We start from the raw sequence: 22,612 nt of genomic DNA, 5'->3' as shown, positions 1-22,612 counted from the left end.
TCTCTTAAGGCCAGCTATTCGTTGATAGCTCTTAAGGCCAGCTATTAATTGTAGAATGACCCTAATTAGTCTTCACGGGATTAAAGTAGCAACCTGCTAAGGTAGCAATGGATGTCCTTTTTCTCGAGGAGAAAAGTGGGGCTCAAAGCAGGGGGTAACCCAGCTACAGCAAGAAGTGTGTCCCTAGACAAAACCCCCAGATCCTGTTGTTAGAACTCAGGGAAGCCATATGGTGTGGCTTGTCCATGTGACAGGGGCTCAGGCAGCCAGCCCACACTGGATACGGTGGGGACCTGACTTGGTAACTGCCTTCTGGCAGCTCTGAGTCTCACAAAAGCAATTTGCACTGAAGAGAGGAAGGACACCTCCCTGAGCCACCCCACCACACCCTCTGGGTCCTCCCACACCCTGCCCTCTTTCTCTTGCTTTGTGAGGGAATAAGAGTCCCGCTCAGGTGACCACGTTGGCTGTCCACTGTCCACTGTTCACGAGCTTCCAACTGGAGCTGCTCCAGCAGAGGCCAAGAGCCTCTGCCCCCGAGTACCTCTCTTTCCTTTGCACCGTGGGGGCCCTCCTCCACACCTGCACACCAGAGGCCTTTTCTGAGACATGCAGGGACCCTCCTTCAGTTTGCAACAGGTTGCATCCATCGCTGTCCTTTCAGTGCCTCCCTTGAAACTCAGCTCATGAGCTCCTTTGTCTGCATCGCGGCCCACCTGGCTGCCACGGGAGGGACAGAGCTGACAATGAATCCAAAGCTCAGATCTGACGGACAGGAATCTGTGTATAAAGGACCTGATGATATTAATGCTGTAGAAGCTGTAGGAGGCTCCAGGGATCCGTAACCAGGGCTTGGGCCAAAGTGGCTCCACGGCGGTTTTAATGCCTGGGGAGGGTTCTGTGTGTAGTGGGGGTGGGGTGAGTCTCCTGAGGTTCTGAAGGCCCACTGCGTGCAGGTTCATGGTGCACAGAGAAGAGAAGGCAGAGTCCTTCCCTGGAGGTGGTCATGGATGAGCCAGACAGGCAGGCAGGGCACGATAGCACCTGAGCTGCCTTCATGAGTGAATGGTGTGGGGGCGGAGGAAGAGAACCAGGTCTGCTCCCTTATGTGGTGCCCGGGGCAGGTTGTCACCAGACTAAACACTTACTATGGTGATGGCCATCACTGCTGTCTGCCTAGGGTTGACATTGGTGTGTGCCTTCACCTGAGTGGTCAGGCCGTCTCGAAACTACACTGGCCATGGGCCATGCCTGTCCTTGGAACTTGACATGTTTCGTCTCTTCCTTACTGAACATTGATTTCCAAGAGGGTTGGGAAAGGTTCACAAGGATGTTGGGTTTTTCTCTAGCTTTGTCTCGTGAGGAATGCTTTCCTGGTCGTTGGTGTGGTTTGCTTTTCCAGCTCTCTTTCTTGGCTTATTTTGTGAAGTTGTTTCTGCCAGAGGAAGAGCTCAGAATTTGCCTTCTGGCTGAGATGTGACACTTCACTGGAACCCAGCGGAGGGGGGAGTGGTGGGTCTGGAAGAAACGTGTTCATGACTTGGTGGATAGGACGCGTGGAGGCTGAGCCTGGCCGACTGGCTGTGACCACAGGTGACCCTCTTGCCCTCCACCTCCCCCAGGCAGCGTGGGCCCAGAGGAACTCAGCTTAAAAATAGCTTGCCCAGCCACCCACAAGAGGAGCCCTGCTTGTCAAATTAGGATCTGACACCTTGATCCAGAAGAAGTCAGTTTCACACACGAGGGTCCAGGAGCGGTGTCATGCCAGAGACCCCTGGAGCAGCAGACAGGATGGAAATGTTGGGGAGAGGTCCCGGAGGCAGGCGGCCCAGGCCTGCCTTCTGCAGGAGCACCTCATCTGCCCACCCCCCACTCCTCTGTCCCTGCGATGGCATTGGGGTCAGCGGCCAGGGTTCCCAGGAAACGGACAAGCGCAGCTTGTGGGCCAACATGTTTCCTTGTACCTGAAAGCCATCAGCAGTTTTCAAAGTCCAGCCTCAAATCCAGAGCATAATTTATGTCCACTGGTCATTGCCAAGAAGGCCACACTGAAAATCCCGTCTGAGTACTGGGGGTGACCGAGGCCCACATTGCCCTGATGTTGAACTTGTTCAACTGTTCGGCTTTGGCAGAATTATGAAGGCCGCAGACACGTGAACCCTACAAGGTCAGTTTGCTTTCGAGCTGCCTTTCAGGGCTCGCCACCGCACCCCAGGGCTGGCGGGCTGTAGTTTCTCCTCGTTCCTCCCCGGACCTGGTGTGGGCCGCGGCGGCATCTGTTTCCCATCTTTGTGGATGTTGTTTTCTGAAAAGCAAGTGAGGAGCTGCCTGCTGGAGGATGGGAGCCGCCTCCAGCCAGACTCCAGGACGCACGGTCAGGCGGTGAGGGCACCTGAGCTCCCAGGGAGGCTCATAGCCCGCCCATTCCCTCTGAGGCCACGTGTGTGTGTCCAGACCCAGCCCGGCCACGTCCTGGGGGCTGAGCAGCCTCAGTCTTTCCATCTGTAGAATGGAGGGGCTTTCATCTGCCGGGGGTGGGCAGGGAGGCCATGGGCACAGGGTGGGGGCAGGGACGTGTTTCTTGCAGTTTCCAGCTGAGGCCTTGTGGGCGTGAGCTGGTGTCTGAGACAGTTCCCAGACTTGGCTAAGTGTGGTGATGAGAGTGGAGTTGGGGGTGGGGGTCCCTCCTCATAGCCTGGACATTGGGGTGGGGGTTCTCGACTTTGAGGCACCTCAAGTCTAATTTCAACAGCTCCGTATGTAAGGATAACGCAGCCACAGATGTTCTCAGGGACTTGTCAGCCTGGATGCAAACCCCCATCCCCGCCCCACCCTGTGTGGGCATCCTGCCCCGGCTTCTGGTACAGGGAGGGGTCAGATCCCTTTACCGAGGGAAGGAACTGAGGCTCTGAGAGGTGGGGCAAGGAGATCAAGGACCCTGGGCCCGACAGGGGCAGAGCCAGCACTTGAACCTGGGTGCTGGGCCCTCATGTCCGACTCTTTGCCCTGAACCGTGAGAACTGGGCTGTAGAGAGGGCTGAGTGCCAGAGAATTGATGCTTTTGAACTGTGGTGTTGGAGAAGACTCTTGAGAGTCCCTTGGACTGCAAGGACATCAAACCAGTCAATCCTAGAGGAAATCAACCCTGAATATTCACTGGAAGGACTGATGCTGAAACTGAAGCTCCTGTACTTTGGCCAACTGATGTGAAGTGCTGACTCATTGGAAAAGACCCTGATGCTGGGAAAGATTGAAGGCAGTAGGAAAAGGGGGCGCCAGAGGATGAGATGGTTCGATGGCATCACTGAGTCCATGGACATAAGTTTTGAGTAAGCTCTGGGAGATGGTGAAGGACAGGGAAGCCTGGTGTGTTGCAGTCCCTGGGGTCTCAAAAGAGTTGGACATGACTTAGTGACTGAACAACAACAAAAATGTGGTCTTCAGCCCCCATCTCGCTCCTACCCAAAGGCTCAGTGTCTATGCCATGAGCCTCTGCTACATTGAGGTGTCAGGGGCCATTGTGTCGTCCCAAAGCTATTCATATCTCTATTCCGAATTCCACCATTACACATTCATTTCTTTGGCCAGAAAGTTTTGATGTCTCTTGAGTCTTAAGTGCTGAGGCTTTTATACACCCCACCTGTCTTCCTTTGGGCCTCTCTCGGTTTTGCGGACGCGTACTTGTTATAAACTGGAGAAGGAAATGGCAAAGGTATGAAGTGAATTCTGGACATGTTTTAAGAGTCTTGTCTTGAAAGTTCCCCAAGGAAACGGCAACCCACTCCAGTGTTCTTGCCTGGAGAATCCCGGGGATGGGGTCGCACAGAGTCGGACACGACTGAAGTGACTTAGCAGTAGCAGCAGCAGCATCTCTACTCAGAGTCAGCAGTTTGACCTTCTTGTACTTCTTTTCCTTGTTGGTTTTAGTATCAAGGTTATGCTAGTCTTATAAAACAAGGAGGAGAGTGTTCCTGGTTTACCCCCAAGAGTTCCTGTGAGATTGCTGTTTACTTCCCTGGCTTTTTGGAAGAATTGATTGGCAAAACAAGTAGGTTTCATTGTGGGGAGGCTTTTCATTTCAGATTTAATTTTTTTCATGCAAATAAAAATTTCTGGTTTTGTATGTCTTCTTGGGTCTATTTAGGTAAAGCATTTCCCGCTGCTGGGAATTTAGTGAGGCCAGCAGACTCTGCAATTAGTAAGTGAACTGTGGTTCATAATATCTTTCTTGTCTGCAAGATGGGTTGTCTCCCCTTTTAAAAATCCTTGATATTGGTGATTTGTGCTCTGTCTCTTTTTCTTAATCAGTTTCTCTAGGGGTTTATCATTTTTACCAATCCTTTCAAAGAGCCAACTTTTGGTGTTTTTTAAAAAAATTCATATGTGCTTACTGTTTCCTTATTTTCTGCTCCTTTTTCTTCCATCTGCCTTGTGTGTCATTTGCTGTGCTCCTTTTCTGGTTTCTTGGGATAGAGGCTTAATTGATTTTTAGCCTTCCTTCTTTTCCAGGATATGTGTTTAAGGCTTTAAGTTACCCTGTAAACATAGTTTGCTGGGTCCCACAAGTTTGAATAAGCCAGACTTTCATTATCTTTGATGGAAAAGTATTTCTGATTTTCATTGGGTTTTTTAAAATTATTCATGAAGTTCTTCAAGAAGTATGTCATTTAACTTCCCAATGTTTGGGGAGGTTTCTCTAGTGACCCTTTGTTGATTTCTAGCTTAATTCCATGAAGAGCCCTGTCTTAGGCTTTTTGGGCTACAGTTACAAATACTGTAGACTAGCTGCTAGACAAGAGAAAGTTGTTTCTTAGAGTACTGGAGGCTGGGCAGTCCCAAGATCACCAGCAGGTGCCACGTCTGCTGAGGCCTGTTTCCTGGTTCCTAGACTGCCTGCTGCTTCTCGCTGTTGTCACAGCACGGGAGCCCATTCCCTCCTGACCTGACCCCTCCCAGAGTCCCTGCCTCCTAGTATCATCTCCACGTGCGGGGTGAAGTTTGAGGGCACATAAACCGTCAGCCCATTGCAATCCCTAAGCATGCCCTGCATTACTTCAGTCCTTTGAAATAATTCGAGCTTTCCTAGTGGCCCAATATATATTCATTTTGTTATATGTTCCTTGGGCCCTTGAAAAGCATGCGTATCAGGGGGCATGCAGTGTTGCGTGCGTATCAGTTAGATCATATAATTCAGGTTTCGGTAGCCACGTTGAGTAAAGCAGAAGTATGTGAAATCATCTGTAATACATTTTATTTTAACACACCCAAAATGGTATCCTTTCAGTGTGTGATCAGCATGATGAAACCTAATGAATCAGTTTCTGTTCTTTCTTTCTCGCTACATCTTTCAAATCCAGTGTGTGTCTCCCATGTGCAGCACATCTCAGTGTAGAGCCGGCCACATTTCAGGTACTTCATGGCTGCAGGTGACCACGCACCAGGGAGCCCAGTTCCGTGAGAGATGTGTCTTTCATGTCTGCCATTGCGATTATGAACCTGGCTGTTACTCCTTTTCTATTTCTGTCAGTTTTTATGTATTGATATTTTGAGGTTATGTTATTAGGTATATTCAAATTTAGAATCCTCATCTTTCTGGTAGACTGAACTTGTATCAGTATGAGATGCTTGTTTTTATCGCTAGGAATGCTTCTTACTTTAGGCACTGTTTGACAGTGATATTGCCACATCAGTTTTCTGTCCTTGTTTGCCTGGGTATCTTTTCGTTTCACCTGTCTGTGGTCTTCCATCTTCACATGTACCTCTGTGAATAGTGTAGAGTTTTAATGTTAATCAGTTTGACACTTTTTATCTTTCCATGAGAACCTTTGCTCTGTTTGTAGTTTGATGTTCCCCTGTGCAGATACCATGTTGCTGTTTGTTTTCTGTCTGTCCCGCCTCTTCTGTGTCCTTGTCACGTGCCTTTTATTAGAAGGATGAGGTGTTTTTCTAGTTCTTACTCCTCTGTCAGGTGGTTGGGTGAACATGCGCAGATAGGCGTGTGGTTTACATTTAAGTCTAACTTAGTACTTTTACTGCCTCCCTGACACGACTGTTTCCTCCTTGTCACTGTTATCCTTTAAAATTGTAGATATATTTTTGGTGTTATCATGATTGTAGAGTTAATATGTACTGTCACAGTTACCTCATTGTTGGTCTTTACTTGTTTTTTATTTTTCAGTCAGAGACTACTTTTCTTTTTCCCAAAGCACGGCCTTAATATTTTTTTAGTTCGTGTCTGTGGGTGATGAGTTGTCTCATTTCCACTTGCCCTAAAAGTCTTTATTTTCTTTCCCTTCCGAAGCGTGTTTTTGTTGGGTGTAGAACTCCAGGTTGGTGGTGTTTGTTTTCAGCATTTTACAGGCGCCCGTCAATGATCTCCTGACTTTGTTGTTCTTGAAAAGTCAGCTCTTGGCGTTGCTGTGCCACTAAAAGCCACACCTTTTTTCCTCTGAGCGCTGGAACATTTTCTTCTCGCCTTAGGCACCCGCAGAGCTGCTGAAACCAATGTGTGGTTTTCATTTTTGAGTCAATGGTCTGATTCTTGAGCCAATCTTGCCCCCATCCCTGCCAGTCAGTTCAGTCACTCAGTGTCTGACCCGTTGTGACCCCATGGACTGCAGCACACCAGGCTTCTCTGTCCATCACCAGCTCCCGGAGCCTGCTCAAGCTCATGTCCATCGAGTCGGTGATGCCATCCAAGCGTCTGATCTTCTGTCGTCCCCTTCTCCCGCCTTAAGTCTTCCCCAGCGTCAGGTTCTTTTCCAATGAGTCAGTTTTTTGCATCAGGTGGCCAAAGTATTGGAGCTTCAGCATCAGTCTTTCCAGTGAATATTGAGGACTGATTTGCCTTAGGACGGACTGGTTGGATCTCCTTGCAGTCCACGGGGCTCTCAAGAGTCGTCTCCAACATCACAGTCCAGAAGCATTGATTCTTCGGCATTCAGCTTTCTTCATGGGCAAATTCTCACATCCATACATGACTACTGGAAAAAACATAGCTTTGACTAAATGAACATTTGTCGGCAAAGTAATGTCTCTGCTTTTTAACATGCTGCCTAGATTCATCATAGCTTTCCTTCCAAGGAGCAAGTGTCTTTTAATTTCACCATCTGCAGTAAGTTTGGAGCCCAAGAAAATAAAGTCTGTCACTGTTTCCATTGTTTCCCCATTGATTTGCCATGAAGCGATGGAGCCGGATGCCATGATCTTCATTTTTTGAATGCTGAGTTTTATGCCAGCTTTTTCACTCTCCTCTTACACTTTCATCAAGAGGCTCTTTAGTTCCAACCCCTGGAGGCATTTCTTATTCCCCTTTCTGTCTTTTCTCCCTCATAAGGGGACCCATTTATAGCTTTTAACAACATAGTTTAACAACGGGCTCTTTCAATGTATTCTATACTTTTTTCCCTCTTATATATATATATATATTTTTTTTTTTTTACTGATCCATCCTTCAGTTCACTGATCCTCTCTTCAGCTATGTCCAATTTGATGTTAAGCCCAGAGACTGAGTTCTTAAATTCAGTCACTGTTATTTTAAAGTTGTAGCATCGGTTTTGATTCTCAGAAATTTTTCCTTTGGTCAAGTATATTTTTTGAACTGATGAACTTTGCATCTGATACCTCTAGCATACCTGTGATATGCTGATATACATCTGATACCTCTGGATCTGTTTCAGTTCTTTTTCTCTTGGTCCTGTTTGTTGTCACACCCTTTTTTGCTTCTTTGGTTGCATGTTGGGCACTACGTTTGGAAAACCCTAGAGGTGCTGAGTGATGCTGTCTTCTCCAGGCTTTCCTCTGACGTCGACCTCTCATGGGGACAGAGCTCTGTGTTCAGTCAGGGCCTGCGTGACTTGAGGCTGGGGGGTCCTTGTGAGCTGAGTCTCAGCAGCCTTCACCCACCTTCCCCGCCGCCCCCACCCGACCCCAGGGAGGAGCCCTCCAGCGTCTCCGTCTGGAAGCCTGGGGTGCCTCCCAGGGCCCCTCCTTCTCGGCAGGTCCTGAATCCCACCGTCCACCTCCTGAAGACCACGAGGTGATTGATACTCAGCGCTCAGCCAGTTTGGGCAGGGTGTTGGGTACGTTTTCTGTGCCTAACTTTTCTTGGGGAGACTGGTCTCTACCATCGGGACTGACTTGTCAGGCCTGCGCTCATATGTTTGTCTTCCCAGCCCGAGGAGCCGTCCAGAGCTGTGTTAGCCAGTCCCCTCTGCTGGACTTTCCCCCACCTTTTCTTCGCAGAGTCAGCTTTGTTCAGATGCCCCGGGGGAAGGAGCGGCCCCTCAGTCTCCAGCTGCCTCACTGGGCTTCCCTTTTGCTTGAGATCTTGGATTGTGGCTGCCTGAGGACCTCTTTTAAAATGTATTTAGCTTTTCTAGCTCTGGGTAGGCTGACCTACAAGCTGCTTGCGTCTGTAACTGGAAGTGGGGAAGCCCTGGGTGTCTTCTCTCATCTGAAGCCACATGTAAGCATCACACTAATTATACTGATCATCTTTATTTGATACAGGGAAAACAAGAGGCAGGGGTCCTTGCTTAGTACCCACGGTTGTGTTTCGGATCAGAATCCCCAGCTTGCCCATGGTCTTTCAGTGCCACTTGAATTTGGGAAGAAGGTGGAGCAAGCAGCCCACGCAGCCTGGGGACGGAGGAGCCGGTGTGCCCGCTTCCCCTGCGCCTGCCAGCCCAGGGCAGGCCTTGCGATGACGGGCTGCTGGTGGTGGAGGAGAAGCTGAGGAGGGCGGGGCTGCGTGACCTGTTGTGTGATGGGGGTCACATGTGGGTTTTGTTTTTCAGTTTGAAAAATGACTGCTTTTAATCTTCCCTTCAGTTTCACTTTAAGGTTGAAAATGAAGATTTTATTCTTCAAGTTGAGCACAGTGATTTTACAGTCTTTTTGAAAGCCACAGTTGAGGTTTTCAAAAGACGTCTCAGAGAACTGCAGTAGATAAAGCAAAAAAAAAAAAGAGAACGTGTTCAGGGTGCACTGCAGGTGGGACCACAGACTGTACCCTGTCTCCCCAGAGTCTGTCATTGCTGAGACAGGCAGATATAGGACCCCAAGCACCCCGGGGACTGAGTGCTCAAGTGACGGCAGAGGACCAGGCTGAGCCAGGAGCAGTGTGGGCTATGCCCTGCTGCGTGGAGAGCCGCGAGGCTGGGAGTGGGGCCAGGAGAGGGGGTGGGAGACTTGGGTGTGGAGGGCGGGGAAGCCCCTGGAGGGATCTGGGAGGTGCTGGCTGTCACGGCTTGAGGCAGGGCCACCCCTGAACCTCCACCGTGCAGCCCCCATGGGGCCGAGTCGTCTGGCGGCCCAGGGTCGAAGTTAAGAGGGCGAGCTCACAGCAGGTTGAATGAACCCCTGTCCCCACTGTGGGTTCATTGTGAGCGCCCGGAGCGAGGTTGGTCAAGCGCTTGCTGAGCTCAAGTGAGGGAGCCAGTCAGGGAGGACCAAGCTCAGGGTGAGAGTGAGGGGCAGCCAGCGCGGGGAGTCCTCCTCAGCCACGTGGGTTCTGGGCACACCCTTGAGTTCAGGGGTGCCCTTTCAGTAGCCTCACTGCAGGCTTGTTTTGGGGGTGGAGGAAGCAGAAGCCCACTTAGAAGACGTGCTCATCCCTAGCAGTAGTGGTTTCTGAAGCAGTTTATACTGTTCGGTTTGACTGTGACCCAGTGACCTTGCAGGGTGACGTTTGACGGTGGGCCTGAGCTGTGGGCACGGCCTTCCTTCTCCCGTACCCAACACACACCTGCCATCTTTTTGGCAGCCCCTCCCCACTCTCTGCACCCTTGATGGTGGGCCGGAGCCCAGCCCCCCTGTTACCACGGAGCCCTTTGTGACAGAGTGGCTTCCATGATCCGGGCTCCCGGGAGACGTGCTGGAGGCAGAGCCTTCGTGCCATTTCTTCTTGAGACAGCGGAGCTGGTGGTCATAGTGTGAGAGCAGTGGTCATAGTGTGAGAGCAGTGTGAGAGTGGTGTGTGTGAGAGCGGTGTGTGTGAGAGCGGTGTGTGTGAGAGAGCGGTGTGTGAGAGCGGTGGTCATAGTGTGAGATCGGTGGTGATACCTCAGGCGCTCAGGGATCTGCCTGAGAAACAGCAGGTGCCCCCAAGTGGGGGGGTGCTGCCCCCATCCGCGAGGATGGGTCGCAGAAGGGCCAGCCTATGGGCGCTTTTCCCATGCTGCAACCCCAAGAAAAAGGCCAAGACAAGAAATAAGTCGGCCTCATCCCACGTCCTGGAAGCAGAGTGCCCGGAGGTGAGAGCAGCCGTGGGGATGGGCCCGTCGGGTTGGCCCTCACCCGGCGAAGAGTTGGGATTGTGTTTTACTTTGTTCGCATGCTCGTGGGCCCTGCCGGCCAGGGCGTTCTGGCCTCCTGGGCAGGATCGACCCCAGCAGGTTGACCTTGTAAGAGGCTGTGCAGGTGCTACGTGGACGATGGGCGGGGGCCCCACAGGAAGGGAAACAGGAGGAGTCACTGGGGCACGTGGACTGAGCTCTAGAGTCAGTCCTTGGAGCAGAAAGGAAAGGCTAAGCCCCTTAAAGTCTCTCTTCTTCCAAACAAGGGATCCACAGGCTGGAGGAGTCTCTGGGGCGTGTGGGTCGAGCTAGAGAGTCAGTCCTTGGAGCAGAAAGGCTAAGCCCCTTACGTCTGCCATCGTCCAAAGCACAGAGCAGTGCGCCCAGTGTTCTAATGACGGGTGCCTACTGCTCCTGTGTATAACATACACCCTCACAGCCTCACATGTCTACTACATGCCTCTTACAAAGTGCTGGGCAGTGCTCTAGGTGCTGAATACTTAGTATGTAGTAGGGGATACGTAGCCCAGGATTTTTTTATTTGTGCAAAGAACAATAGAAGAATGAAAGAGTCCGTGTGGTTGGGTTTGAGCAAGTTCACCACGTGGACGGCCCCGCGTACGTGCATATTGTGATAAAATACATATAACATGAATTACCATTTTAAGCAGTTCATTGAATGACTGGGTGACTTCAGTGGAGTCAGGCTAACAGACGGCCTTGGGGTGCCATCAGCCTCTTTCCCAGAGGAACACTCCAAAGCCTGGTGGCCTTGAAGACCTTACCTTTCTTCTTCACTCTCCCCAGAGGCTCTCGGTCACTTGTCTGTGTGTCGTTTAAGAATCTTTTTATCCACTTTGTTCCTAAGTGTATGTTTAGGAAAGTCTCTCAGACTTCCCTGGGTCTTGAGAAGGCAGGCTTGGATTCCGGGTTCTCCCCTGCCGCGTGCCTGCCAGGTCGAGATGGAGGCTGCAGGCCAGTCTGAGTTGTAGGGGTCTGTGTGGTCTTGGGGTCAGTGGAGCCCCTCTTCTCCAGAGGGGCAGGGAGATCCTTTGAGTGGAGCCTGGAGAGACTGGACAGTGTCAGTCTTCAGAGTCTCGCTCTCTTTAACATTTGTGTTTGCATTTAGTTACTTCCTCATTGACCTGTTTTCTAGGAGTTCTCCACACGTCAACAACTGAAGGCATGCAGGGAGCAGCTTCTTACAAGAGAAGCAGAAATCGCGGCGCTAAAAGCAGAAAGGAGCAACACCAGGGTCAGTAGGCGGAGTCTCACGTGTTGACCTGTGCCCCGAGGGGGTCACCGCTGGGCTCCATGTTGCTGTCTTTAAAGTCTGTCTGGTTTTCAAGTCATTTTTCACATCTTCCCACTGAGAAGACCGAGGTGGATCAGTTCGGGGTTCTCATACCTTGCTTCAAATTGATGATGAGAGCTAATGTAATTTTTGTACATTTGAGGGGAGAGTTCTCTTAGCTTCCATTTTTGTCCATGCTGCAGTTTGTGTGGGATCTTAGTTCCCACACAGGGATTAAAACCCATGAGCCCTGCAGAAGTGTGGAGTGTTAACTCCCGGGCCACTGGGGAAGTCCACTCTAACTTTAGACTGAACTGGCGGGATTCCGACATGCCTTAGCATGGTTTCGGTCTTAGCGTGAGGCTGAGAGGCGTTCTCGGCCCTGAATTCAAGTGTGAGGTTGAAGGTGCTCCTTTGGCCCCACCTTGCAGCTGCTGCTGGAACACCTGGAGCTCCTGGTTTCCCGGTACGTGCCGTCCCTCCGGATGATGGCGGGCACGCAGCAGGCGCAGTCCCCAGCCAGCGTGACCAGCGAGTTGGAGGTGCTCAGGGCACTGAGATTGCTGTTTGAGCACCACAAGGCCCTGGACGAGAAGGTACCAGCCACGTGGCCTTCCTGGATTTGTACACTTGCTGCCTGGTTAGGTGGACGATGCATGTGTTTATGGAACTAGTTGACTTTTGAGCTTTTTGAATTCTTGTAAATACAGTTTTTCTGTAAGAACTCAGAGTTTTAGATGGTTAAAATGCATTGCCTGTGTACATGCTCAGACGTGTCCGAGTTTTGCGACCCTGTGGATCACAGACCACCACGCTCCTCTCTTCATGGGGCTTCCCAGGCAAGAATACTAGAGTGGGTGGCCATCTTCTACTCCAGGGGATCTTCCCGACCCAGGGATCAAACCTGCCCTCTCACATTGGCAGGCAGATTCTTTACCACTGAGCCACCTGGGAAGCCCCCAGTTAAAAAGTATCAGTTGGCATAAATGTCGCAAGGTTTATTTTATTCTGTATATCAATTTGCAATTAAAAACTGGGTAATACAGTTCTTTTAGAGTCAATTCTGAAACGTAGAATTTAAAGCTGCTAGTAAGCAGATTTTCTTCACCTTAAGGTCAATGAGAGACATTAAAGGTGTTCTGTTACCGTAACCATGGAATCAGGTGAGGGTACAATAAGAAGTGCACTAACGTATGTACACACATCAACACACAGTGATTCGGCCCCTTTTATTTCAGTTGAGAGAGGAACTACGGCAAGAACGTGAAAGGTGTAGTTCGTTAGAAAAGGAGTTAAGAACAAAACACAGAGAGGTAAGTTTGATTAGTCATCGTAATTTCAGTTAAGGATTCGTCATTTGTATACTTTTCATTTCCACAAAGTATGAAGGCTGTGGTGGTGGACATCAGATGTTATTTATCTTTGAAAAGGGGCGCAAGGGCCTGAGGAATAACCCCAGGGAGGGCCGGGCCTAGAGGCAGGGAGAGACATGTTGGAGGGCAGCGGGGTGGGCAAGGAGGGGAGTGAGCTTGGTGACATGGGCTCCTCCAGCCCCCGGGGAGCTACCTGGCACAGCAGGGCACAGCGCCTGCTTGCAGAGAGATGGAGAGCAGGCGGGACAGGGACAGCAGAGGCCGCTCCCAGGCAGCCCTCAGAGAACCCCAGTGGGCACTGCAGGGTGCCCTGGAGGAGGAGTCTGCTGGTTCCTGTTGAGCCATCGAAGCGAGAGGATGTGCTGACCGGGCTGGTGCGCTGGAAGGGAGCAGGGATGGTGGCAGGTGGTCCTGCAGCCAGCGAAGGGGGTGGCCCAGCCCTGGGGAGGGGTTGTGAGGAAGACAGGGGGCGAGGGCTCTGGCCACGGGGGCCAGGGAGCCGGCAGCCAGCACCTCGAGGCTGCCCCTCGGTTGCTTTGAGGTCATGTCTGGGAAAGAAGGCAGGACCTGGGTTGAGAGTCGGACAGGGGAGAGATTTGCAGAGAGAAGGATGTGAGGTCTGAGAGCGGGAGGGCGGCACGGGCCCCAGCAGGCACTCTCCCGTGCGTCTCTGATGGCAGAGCCGCCCTTGCGGTGCGAGGGGCTATCCCCCAGAGCAGCCTGAGTGCCTGTGCCCCGAGAGGACAGCCGCGGGGGGCTGGCCCTCCAGTCCCCTGGCTGCCCTGCTCGCTCCTCTCTGTGCGTGTGCACACCAGCCTGGAACACAGAGGGCTGGGAACTTGTGAGGACGGCACTCCTCGGGGAACTAGTACAAGTGACGACCGCTGAGGCGGACCCAGCGGCTGGGGAGCTGAAGGATTTTTTCCTTCTTACTTTCCTTCAGCCTGCCTGCTGGAGGCACGGATGTATGTTTGTAATTTTGCGTTTTCGTCTCTGACTCCGTCAGCGCACTCTCGTGAATAACCTCATAGATTGCCTTCCGTCCACGCTAAGACCTGAGTGTCAGCAGGCCATCTAGGAACTGGATTCTCCTCCTGCCCATTTCTTCAGTACTGCTCGCTTAAGAGATGGCAGTGTCTCATAGGCATGGCCGTTTATCCAAAGTCGGGCTTCCATGTAAAATTGTGTTCGGTTCCTGATAGACGTGAGCTGTCCTGAATGTGGCTGACCAGCTGTGGTCCTCTCAATGCCCAGGTGCAGAGCCAGAGGGAGCAGGACTGGGAGTCCGCGGAGCAGACCCACGTGGTGGCCACCATGGCCCAGGACATCCAGATTGAAGAGGATGTGTCTGACGGCGAGGGCGACAGAGTCACCCTCTTCAGCTCGGCCGGTCAGCTGCCGCCCAGTGGGCAGGCCGATGCCAACACTCTGCCTGTGATGCTTCAGGAGCAGCTGGACAGCATCAGTGAGGAGATCCGGTGGGTGCGCCCGAACTCGGCTCCCCAGAAACGGGGCTTCTCTGAGGAGCTGTCTTCTCCTGGGAGAAGTCTGAGTGTTCCCTAGTGAGAAAACTGACTTCAGGCCTGCTTCAAGGATTTTCAGTTCTCAGACCACCCTTGATGAGAGAGCTCAGTCAGGCAGGGTGTTCTGTCCACAGCTGGTGTCAGCACTCTGTGGGGGGGCGTTGTGGGGTGTCCCCCCCAGCTCTGAGCCCCAAGGTGGGTGAGGTGGCGACGCGGTGTCCTCTGCGGCCCGTGTGCCCTCCAGCCCCGAGGGTTCACCCTCCTGTGTCCATCGGAGGCTCCCACGTTCTGGTGAAAAGCTACCTGGAACAGAAAAGCAGGGGTTTGGGGGTTGGCAAATTCCCATTCAGATCTGCATTGTCCTTTTTAAGTTAATACAGTGTGAAGATTGGCTTGTTGTAAGACAGTGGTCCAAGGACATGTGTTTGAGTTTTTCTCACCTCATCAGGATATTTAAGATGTTTTCTTTAGACACCGTCTTGGCAGTTGTAACAGTTTACAAAACGGGATAGAACGCAAAGGCCCGCCTCGTGGTGAGCAGCGGGCCTTGGGTCTGGGTGCAGCCGGGTGTCCGGGGGCCCCGAGGCCTGCCTGGGCCACACCCGCACAGCTACGCCCCTGTCCCGGGCCCACGTCCAGAGTGGCCGCAGGCCGGTGACCCTGCGCAGGACCAGGCAGAGCTGCTGCTCAGATTGTTCTCGTCATGTCAGCCCAGGCCGAGGTACCCGTGCCTGCGTGACGAGCACGCGGGGCTCGGGGGGGAAGGCAGGGGTGAACGGCACACCCAGCAAACGCAGGTGGTGCCGCCTGCAGTTTTGACGCCGAGACAGACTGCTTCCTGGGCCCTGTTTCAGCTCAGACGAGCTCAGAAAGATGGGCTTTCCCCATCCCCGCAGGAACGATGGAACGGTTCCATGTTAGTATTTTTATTTTAAGAGCAAGTTGTCAGGTAAAGTGAATTTTCCTTAGGCAGTAAGTTGACTTGTTATAAGTGGCAAATCCTGTCCATCAGCTTGCTATCCCCAGTGAAAACTTTCAGGACGTAGAGGTAGAAGTGAAGCTGGAGAGGTTATGACCTGCAAGGATCCTGTATTTTACTTTGGAAATCATTTTATATGCATCATCGAGTATTTAAACTGCTATTTAAAATCCTCCACTACACATTAGGGGAGAAGAGCAGTAAGGGTGAATTCTAGGTCAATGCGGCACATTGACATGAATCCAGAGACTCGCACAAAGCTGGTGGAGAACTTCATCAAGTGATGCGTTTGTACATATACAACCGTAAGAAAAGAAAAATCCCCTCAGCACTTCATCTGGTCTGGGGACTTTTGTTTAGAAACTCCAGCTTGTTCATGAATCGCTGTTTTGGTTATCGAGAGTTCCCGATTCCCAGTGGGAGAGACTTGAGGCACTGACGTGCACCTCTGCCCTGAGAGCAGGGAAGGTGAAGGTTGTCAGCTTCAGGTATCTCCTCACAGGGAGAGAGTCGCCACTCGGGCCCCGTCAGAATGTTAGCGTAAAGGAGTCCAATCAAACGTGAATGACCAGGGGCCAGTTTGTAAGACTCAGTGCTAAGTTATTCCAAGTTTGAGAATAGTCAAAAGAGGGAAAGTCGAACCTTTTAGCCGAGATGTGAAATGAGCAGATGTTCCCGGAATTTGCTCATCGTGACACAGAATGCCAGCCCAACTTTGCTGTCCAGACAGGTTCCTGTGCTGACAGAGGCAGCTGACGAGTTGTGCTCTCTTTTAGGTGGATCCAAGAGGAGGAGAGCACGGAGCAGCGGGCCGAGGAGACTGAGAGCAGGGCGGGCAGGGCGCCCTTAGGCAGCCTTCGGCGTTTTGAGTCCCTGAGCTCCCTCAACCTGTGTCCTGCCTCCTCACTTGCCAGCCCCTGCCCGCCCAGCAGGGCGCCCTCCCCACCCCGAAGGGGGCGGCGCAGCCTGGCGCACAAGGGAGACCGGCTGGGCGTCATGACTCAGGTATGTGTCTGCCTCCTCCCTGCCGCATCCCTCCCCCAGCACACTGTTTTTCTTTCTTTGTTTTTTCTCTTTATCCCCAGAGGAAAATCAGGTGCATTTGTTATGCTCAGAGGGCTAAGAGTTTTAAAACTGCCTGGTCTTTAATCATTCCATAATGGCACAGGGACCGATTAGTGTTGATATTTGGACCCCCGGCTTAGTGGGCCATCATGAACTCAGCCAGAGCCTGCCTGTGGAACGGTGGGCCTGGCCTGTGCTGGGCACGGCAGTGGCAGGGAAGTTTCTGTCGTCAGGGAGCAGACAGCCTCATGAAAGTTACCACAGGCAGCCCTCATGGCGAGTGAAAGGCGGGCAGCACATGTTCCATCAGGGTCGCCTGGCTGCAGGGTGCAGGGCATGCGGTGGCAACAAAACCAAGAATCTGAACTGGTCCGCTTGCTGATGGGCCTTGCCGCGCACGCTCAGGCCGGCTGTGCGCGTGAAACCAGTTAAAGGCCCGGGGCCCCAGGGCCCCAGGGAAGAAGTCGGGCTGCCTCACTCTTCCGCGTCTCAACACGGGATGACGACATAGGGCTTCTGGTGGCAGAGTGTGCGGCTCTAAAGCACATGTGCCAGCTTTCTTGCCTGTGCAGCCTAGGTTTCTGAGTGCATTGGTTTACCCCGTGAATCACGTGTACAACCCTCTGCCTTGAAACTGCACTTGAATTATCCCTTTCTTCTGTTACCACCCATTTCATGTGAGCTGCGTGGTTAGCATAGAATTAAAATAACTGTGGGTCATTCTAGATGCATGTGAAGTGGTAACTAGTCCATTTTGTGGTCTTTTGACACACTTTGTATAATTTGCGTCTTTGGCTAATTAGTTGATATTTAAAATTCTTGGCCATTTCTCCGTGGTTTCATGCTTGATTTCTTTCAGAGTGTTTGTGAAAGAACAGTCCTGAATACTTTTTCCTTGTGTAGTTTTCTGATGGTGTGTCTGCTTTCATCATTGGTTTTGATTTCCTGACTCATCCTGTTGTCTGTTTAGCCATCATCAGTCCAGACCCCAGCCTCCCATCCCCCCCACCGGAGGCTGTAGTTCACACATCCATCTCCCCTCCCCCATCCTCCCACTTGCTCTGGTCGTATCAGTGCCGTGTCCCGTTAGTCTGGTTTGTGGTTTGTCTTCGTGTCTCATTAAATGGTGTTTTTCCTGCATAGCAGTAAGTTAGAGTTAGTGTATCACTATACAGTTACAAGCATAATGTAGATGGATCATACACTACATAACCTGGGTAATCATAAATGAGATTATGCTTACATGAAGAAATGATCCTCTAAATGTAGAATTAATGGTCTTTTGACCCAATATCCTTTCTGTGTTGATGCTTGGAGTTTAGACGGTAAATCTCATCAGCTTTTGCATGGTTAATGTCTCTACTAGACTCTTTTACAAAGTATCTTTTATGGTTCATAAGATGTGAAGACTCCACTTGCTATTATGCTAGCTTTCCTTACAAATTTTCATGGGATACCTGCTTTAATGGATTTATTCTGAAAAGTTTTATATCAAATTCTAGGTAAGGATTTTACATTTAAGTCCAATAGGTGGTTAGATTTGTTCAGGTTTAAAATAGGTATTATGATAACTTCCTAATCAGTGAAATTACTCCTTTAAAGTATAACGTGTTTTTTATTAAGAGAAACTAAGTTATAGCGAATTGTGGCTGAGAAGAGACAACTTGTAAGGCCCCTCTTGAGCAGAATGCTCTGCTTTAATAAATCATGATATTGTAATAGAATGGTATCTTCCTGAGTTATAATTTATAGTGTTTCTCTAGTAAACCTTGAATAGCTTATTTCACTTCTGTGGTTAAAAAATATGTTCTGTTTCCAGTTACGTGTTCTCTTAAGTCTTCATCTCACATGTGTTTGCCGTCATGTTTGCTTTACTGTATTTGCCTGTAACGATTCTTGGACTTTTAGTATCAAAGTTGCAATCAATCTGGTTTCTGTTCCTTTCTTTGCATGCATCTTTCAGCCTAGTGATTTAAGGAAGCATCGTCGAAAGGTTAACTCTTTAATAATATAGCATGCCTTTGTTTCTCTGTGAAGTATTAAAGAGTCCTTATCGTGTTACATGAATGAACACTATGTAGTTATGTACTGGTGAATAATTGACACTAATGGAAGTTTTGAAAGTCATCCACCAGTTGAAATATGCTGATGGTTCTCTTGGTAATAGGTCATTCGGGGACACTTGTAACAGTTTGCCTTTCTCCCACTTGTTTACCTTCTAATCAACTCATGCTTATTTATAATAGACAAAGGATTATTTTTCAAATTTTCTTTAGTTATTTTTTTGGCTGTGCTGCACAGCTTATGGGATCTTAGTTCCCCACCCAGGGACCAGACCGGTGTCCCGGCAGTGAGAGTGCCAAGTCCTAACGTCTGGACCACGGTGGAATTTCCGCTCAGTGTGTTATTCAAAGAAACGGCTGAATCCGAGCCATAGGCGGTAGCTTTGGGGGAAGCCAGTCTAATGACGGGGGTAGCAGTGTGCAGGAGCCTGTGTGCGCCAGGCAGCGTGTCGAGTGCTTTCCGAGCCTGTCATCTCATCTGGCAGACACCCAGGTGAGGTCCAGGCTGCTGTCATCCCCATTCAGCAGACGTGGACACTGGGGCTTAGAGAGGCCGGGCCCCGTGCCCAGGCTCGCAGAGCCAGCAGGGTGGTGTGGACTGGTCTGATGAGAGCCTGGACACTTAACCCTGCTGCCGTCCAGCCCGCTTTCCTCCAGAGGCCCTCGTGTCCCTCAAAGCATCCCTGATGGAGGGAGCATCAGGAGGGAGCTCGCTGCCTCTCCCCTCGGGTCCCTGGGATGAGCCCCTGTTGTTGAGTCCAGTGCCCCGAAGGCTGGCCGTCCTTGTCCCTCTCCCGCTCCCAGCCCGCTGACCGACCACTCCTGGGACCTTCCCGCAGGACTCGGGCAGCCGCGCTCCGGTTCAGGCAGCTCAGTGCCCGGGAGCCCTTCTGCTGGGCACCACGGAGCAGCACTGTGCCCTGGGGCTGGTGACCTGGGTGTGCCGCTCACCGGCTCTGTGGCCTGCTGTGCCCTCCTGTTACGTGAGGACACGGTCCTGCCCATCCTAGTCACATGGGCACCAGGGTGGCGGGCTTCCCTCCTGGGGGCGGGCGGCCTGGCTGGGGACCCAGAGGCCTTCCTCAGGAGGAGGCCCGGGGAAGGAAGGGGCTGGCTGCGGTCCCTGACTTTGAGGCAGGTGTTTGTCTCCCCTGAGTCCACGGTCAGCCCAGGCGTGTCACTTCCCACTCTGTTTTTGTTGTTTTCTGGTTTTTATAAAGGCTTACTGTAACTTGAATTTGAGACTGATCCCTGTTCAGTTCCATGGGGATCATTTCCAGCCTCTGTAGCCTTCGGTTGTCTGAGGGTTCTTGTTGGAGATCAGGGGAGGGTGCATAGTTTATCCAGCTGCTGTTAAACGGGCTCAGCTGTATTTTGCACTAAGTCACTTTGTTGTCACCAAGCTCCTGTGGGGCTGCAGTGGATCAGTATTCTTTAGAGAATCCCACTAAAACGGCACAGGTTAGTTGGTTAAAACAACACACTCATTGTTTGAAACATTGAAACTCAAGAGGTTTCTTCCTCTTGCTAGTGGTGCTTCTGAGCAGCATCTGGCGATGAGCAGAGTCTTTTCTTCAGGGCAGTTCATGCCATGCAGGGTTCACGGTGCTGGCGTCCCTCTGCTGTCCTGCCCGGCGGGGCCATCTGGTCGCTGGATTCCAGGGAGGGCGGAGCCCGGCTTCAGGGAGGCTCCCGTCCAGGGTGTCTGCACTCAGTCTGGTGCTCTTGCTGCCCCACGCCCCGCTTCTCTTGAACAAGACAGTCCTGTAAGATGGCACTAAGCTGGAACAAGGGTTTTTTGTTTTTGTTTTTGCTACTTGGAGGAAAGCATAGCAAATAGATTTACAAATAAGTTTCTGGTTATAATGTAAAGCCTGTGAGGTTGCCTTTTTCGACACAGTCTATCAGCCAGTTTTACACTGCCATTTTACACCTGTCTCACTCAGCTGCCAACTTGAATGGAAGAGGTAGAAGATGACAAGACTGCCATCCAATGTGAAGCCTCAAGCCCTGCCTCGCCGCGGTCCCTTCGGCTGGACCGGCTGCACACGGGGGTGCTGTGTGCGGCCAGCCCCAAGGACGTCAGGGACGTCAGGAAGTCTGTGAATCTTCAAAATAATACTCTGTCTGTAAGGTGGGTATGTATATGATTAATATCTAGGCTCTCTAGATAATTTTAAAAATTAAAGGGATAGATATGCGAACACTAGATTAAAAAACCTGGCTTTGCTTTTTCACTTCAAATTTGTACGAATAAAAGCCTTAAAGGCAGCCTCCTTGAGAATATGCCCACTCTATTGGAAACACTTAAGACAATAAGATTAACATTTATCGCTGACTCAGCAAGAAAAGAAATTCAGGGAATTTGGTTCTAAAAGGGAAGTAGAAGAAACAAGCAGGAAGAGCAATTATTTGCTGGAAAAAATAGAATTGTTTAGTTTCAGGCATATTTAAATTGAGAATGACAGAGGTTTACTTCCAGGAGCTAAGAGCATGATCAAAAACCTGGAGCTAAAAGCATATTATGTGGAAAACAGTGAAGGCACCTGCCTCTCTGCAGGTCAACAGGTACAGTAAGGCCAGGTTGTAGGGGCTGCTGTCAGTGTTAGAATGCATGTTGAATGCAGAGAAGAACTGTTTCTGTTCAAAGACATTTCTTTCTTTCTCTATTTTATTTAGATGTAATTGACATATAGCACTAGTGATATTATAATATCATTGATATATCAATATATGTATTGATACATTGCTATTTATATGTGCATTGTTGTATAAAACAAAATGTTTGCCACAATAAGCTTAGGTAATATCCATCACCTCACATAGTTACACAGTTTTTTATCTTGTGATGAGAACTGTTAAGATCTATTCTCTTAGCATCTGTCAAAAAAAGATTCAGTATTGTTAGTTATAGTCATCATGTTGTATATTACATCTGTTGGGCCTGATTTTGAGTTTTGGAATTTGGAAGGAAGTAACCAGACTCAAGAAGCTTAGCTTTTGCTGTTTTACAAAGTTTTGGTTTCATAGACTAGTGAAGTTCCTAAAAGAATTCTTGCGGACTAGCATATAGTTGTCAAATATTTTTTTACCTATGGAAGGATGTTTAAAAAAATCACCATATCTTATCTTCGCTATTTCAGAAAAGAATTGAATTTTAACCTCATTATAGGTAGGAAGGGCAAGAGTGTCCTTTCAGAGTAAAGGACAGAACATTAAAAATGAGTGATCTTGGTGTTATTAAAGACTTACTGCATTGTCCTTATTTTCTCATTTCCTCTTTCACCTGTGAAATTTTGTCATATACTTGCATGTCTCCTCAGATTGATGGCTGAGATTTACTGAGCTAGGAGAATATCGTAATTATTCAGGCATAAGATGATGAGAACCTGGGAAAGGAGTAGAAAGAACAAGTGAAGGAAAGGAAGATGACAATGAGAGAATGACTGTATTGGTGACAGACAGATGTAGAAGAAAAAGGAAGAGAGTGAAAGATACCTACCAAACTGTACTGTGCCCTTATAATTTTTAATAGTCACATGGCACATAACATTGCCCCAATTCATCTCATAAGAGATCTTTTGGAATGGCATGTCAACCGATTGATGTCTTGCTGTTGTCTTCATCAAGACCAGAAATGCAATTTGCTTGACATATGAAGATCACGTTTTTATTGGTGATTGATGAGTTAAAATATTTCTCCATCTACAGGCAAACTGATCTTGAGTAAGATTTTAAAGGAGGAAAGAAAGTTTATTTTATTTATTTTTATTTATTTATTGAAAGTTTATTTTAAAGGAGGTTAGAAAGCTACCTTGATGAACCACCATCAGATAGTCATATCAAGATTCCACAGATTTTTTTAAAAAACAGTTACCAGGATTCTTAACATTTAATACTGATGTTGTTTTGTTCTTGAGTCTTGAGACTGACCATTTAGCCATTGCCAGGTTTTAATGATGTAGTTGTAGAGTTTCTGATTCTTTTTCTTTCTCAGTAGGGCGATGCTGTGATATA

General features: G+C 49.8%; 1 protein-coding gene and 1 long non-coding RNA gene across 6 annotated transcripts in view; one reads left to right on the top strand and one right to left on the bottom strand.

Moving 5' to 3' along the window:
* Positions 1-22,074, top strand: part of LOC110147750 (liprin-alpha-1-like) — a 36,091-nt gene extending 14,017 nt beyond the window's left edge. Inside the window, exons 1-8 of one of the 5 annotated variants that reach the window (XM_070475907.1) lie at positions 8,932-10,256; positions 11,455-11,553; positions 12,024-12,188; positions 12,831-12,905; positions 14,220-14,443; positions 16,244-16,419; positions 18,176-18,198; positions 20,542-22,074. In XM_070475907.1, coding sequence (XP_070332008.1) covers positions 10,140-10,256; positions 11,455-11,553; positions 12,024-12,188; positions 12,831-12,905; positions 14,220-14,443; positions 16,244-16,419; positions 18,176-18,198; positions 20,542-20,553 — 891 coding nt within the window. In that variant the 5' untranslated portion in view covers positions 8,932-10,139 and the 3' untranslated portion in view covers positions 20,554-22,074. Of the gene's footprint in view, positions 1-8,931; positions 10,257-11,454; positions 11,554-12,023; positions 12,189-12,830; positions 12,906-14,219; positions 14,444-16,243; positions 18,257-20,541 lie in introns of those variants that run through there. The other 4 variants (XM_070475906.1, XM_070475904.1, XM_070475908.1 and 1 more) reach the window with 4 other exon arrangements.
* Positions 8,484-9,766, bottom strand: LOC110147751 (uncharacterized). The gene is made up of 2 exons (XR_011490922.1): positions 9,677-9,766; positions 8,484-8,940 (listed from the first exon to the last, which is right to left on the bottom strand). It is a non-coding gene; the product is annotated as an uncharacterized lncRNA (long non-coding RNA).
* Positions 22,075-22,612: the final 538 nt, after the last annotated feature.

The sequence above is a fragment of the Odocoileus virginianus genome, chromosome 13 (genome assembly GCF_023699985.2).
Source record: "Odocoileus virginianus isolate 20LAN1187 ecotype Illinois chromosome 13, Ovbor_1.2, whole genome shotgun sequence".
Taxonomy (NCBI): Eukaryota; Metazoa; Chordata; class Mammalia; order Artiodactyla; family Cervidae; genus Odocoileus; species Odocoileus virginianus.
This window is presented reverse-complemented; position numbering and strand designations above follow the sequence as displayed.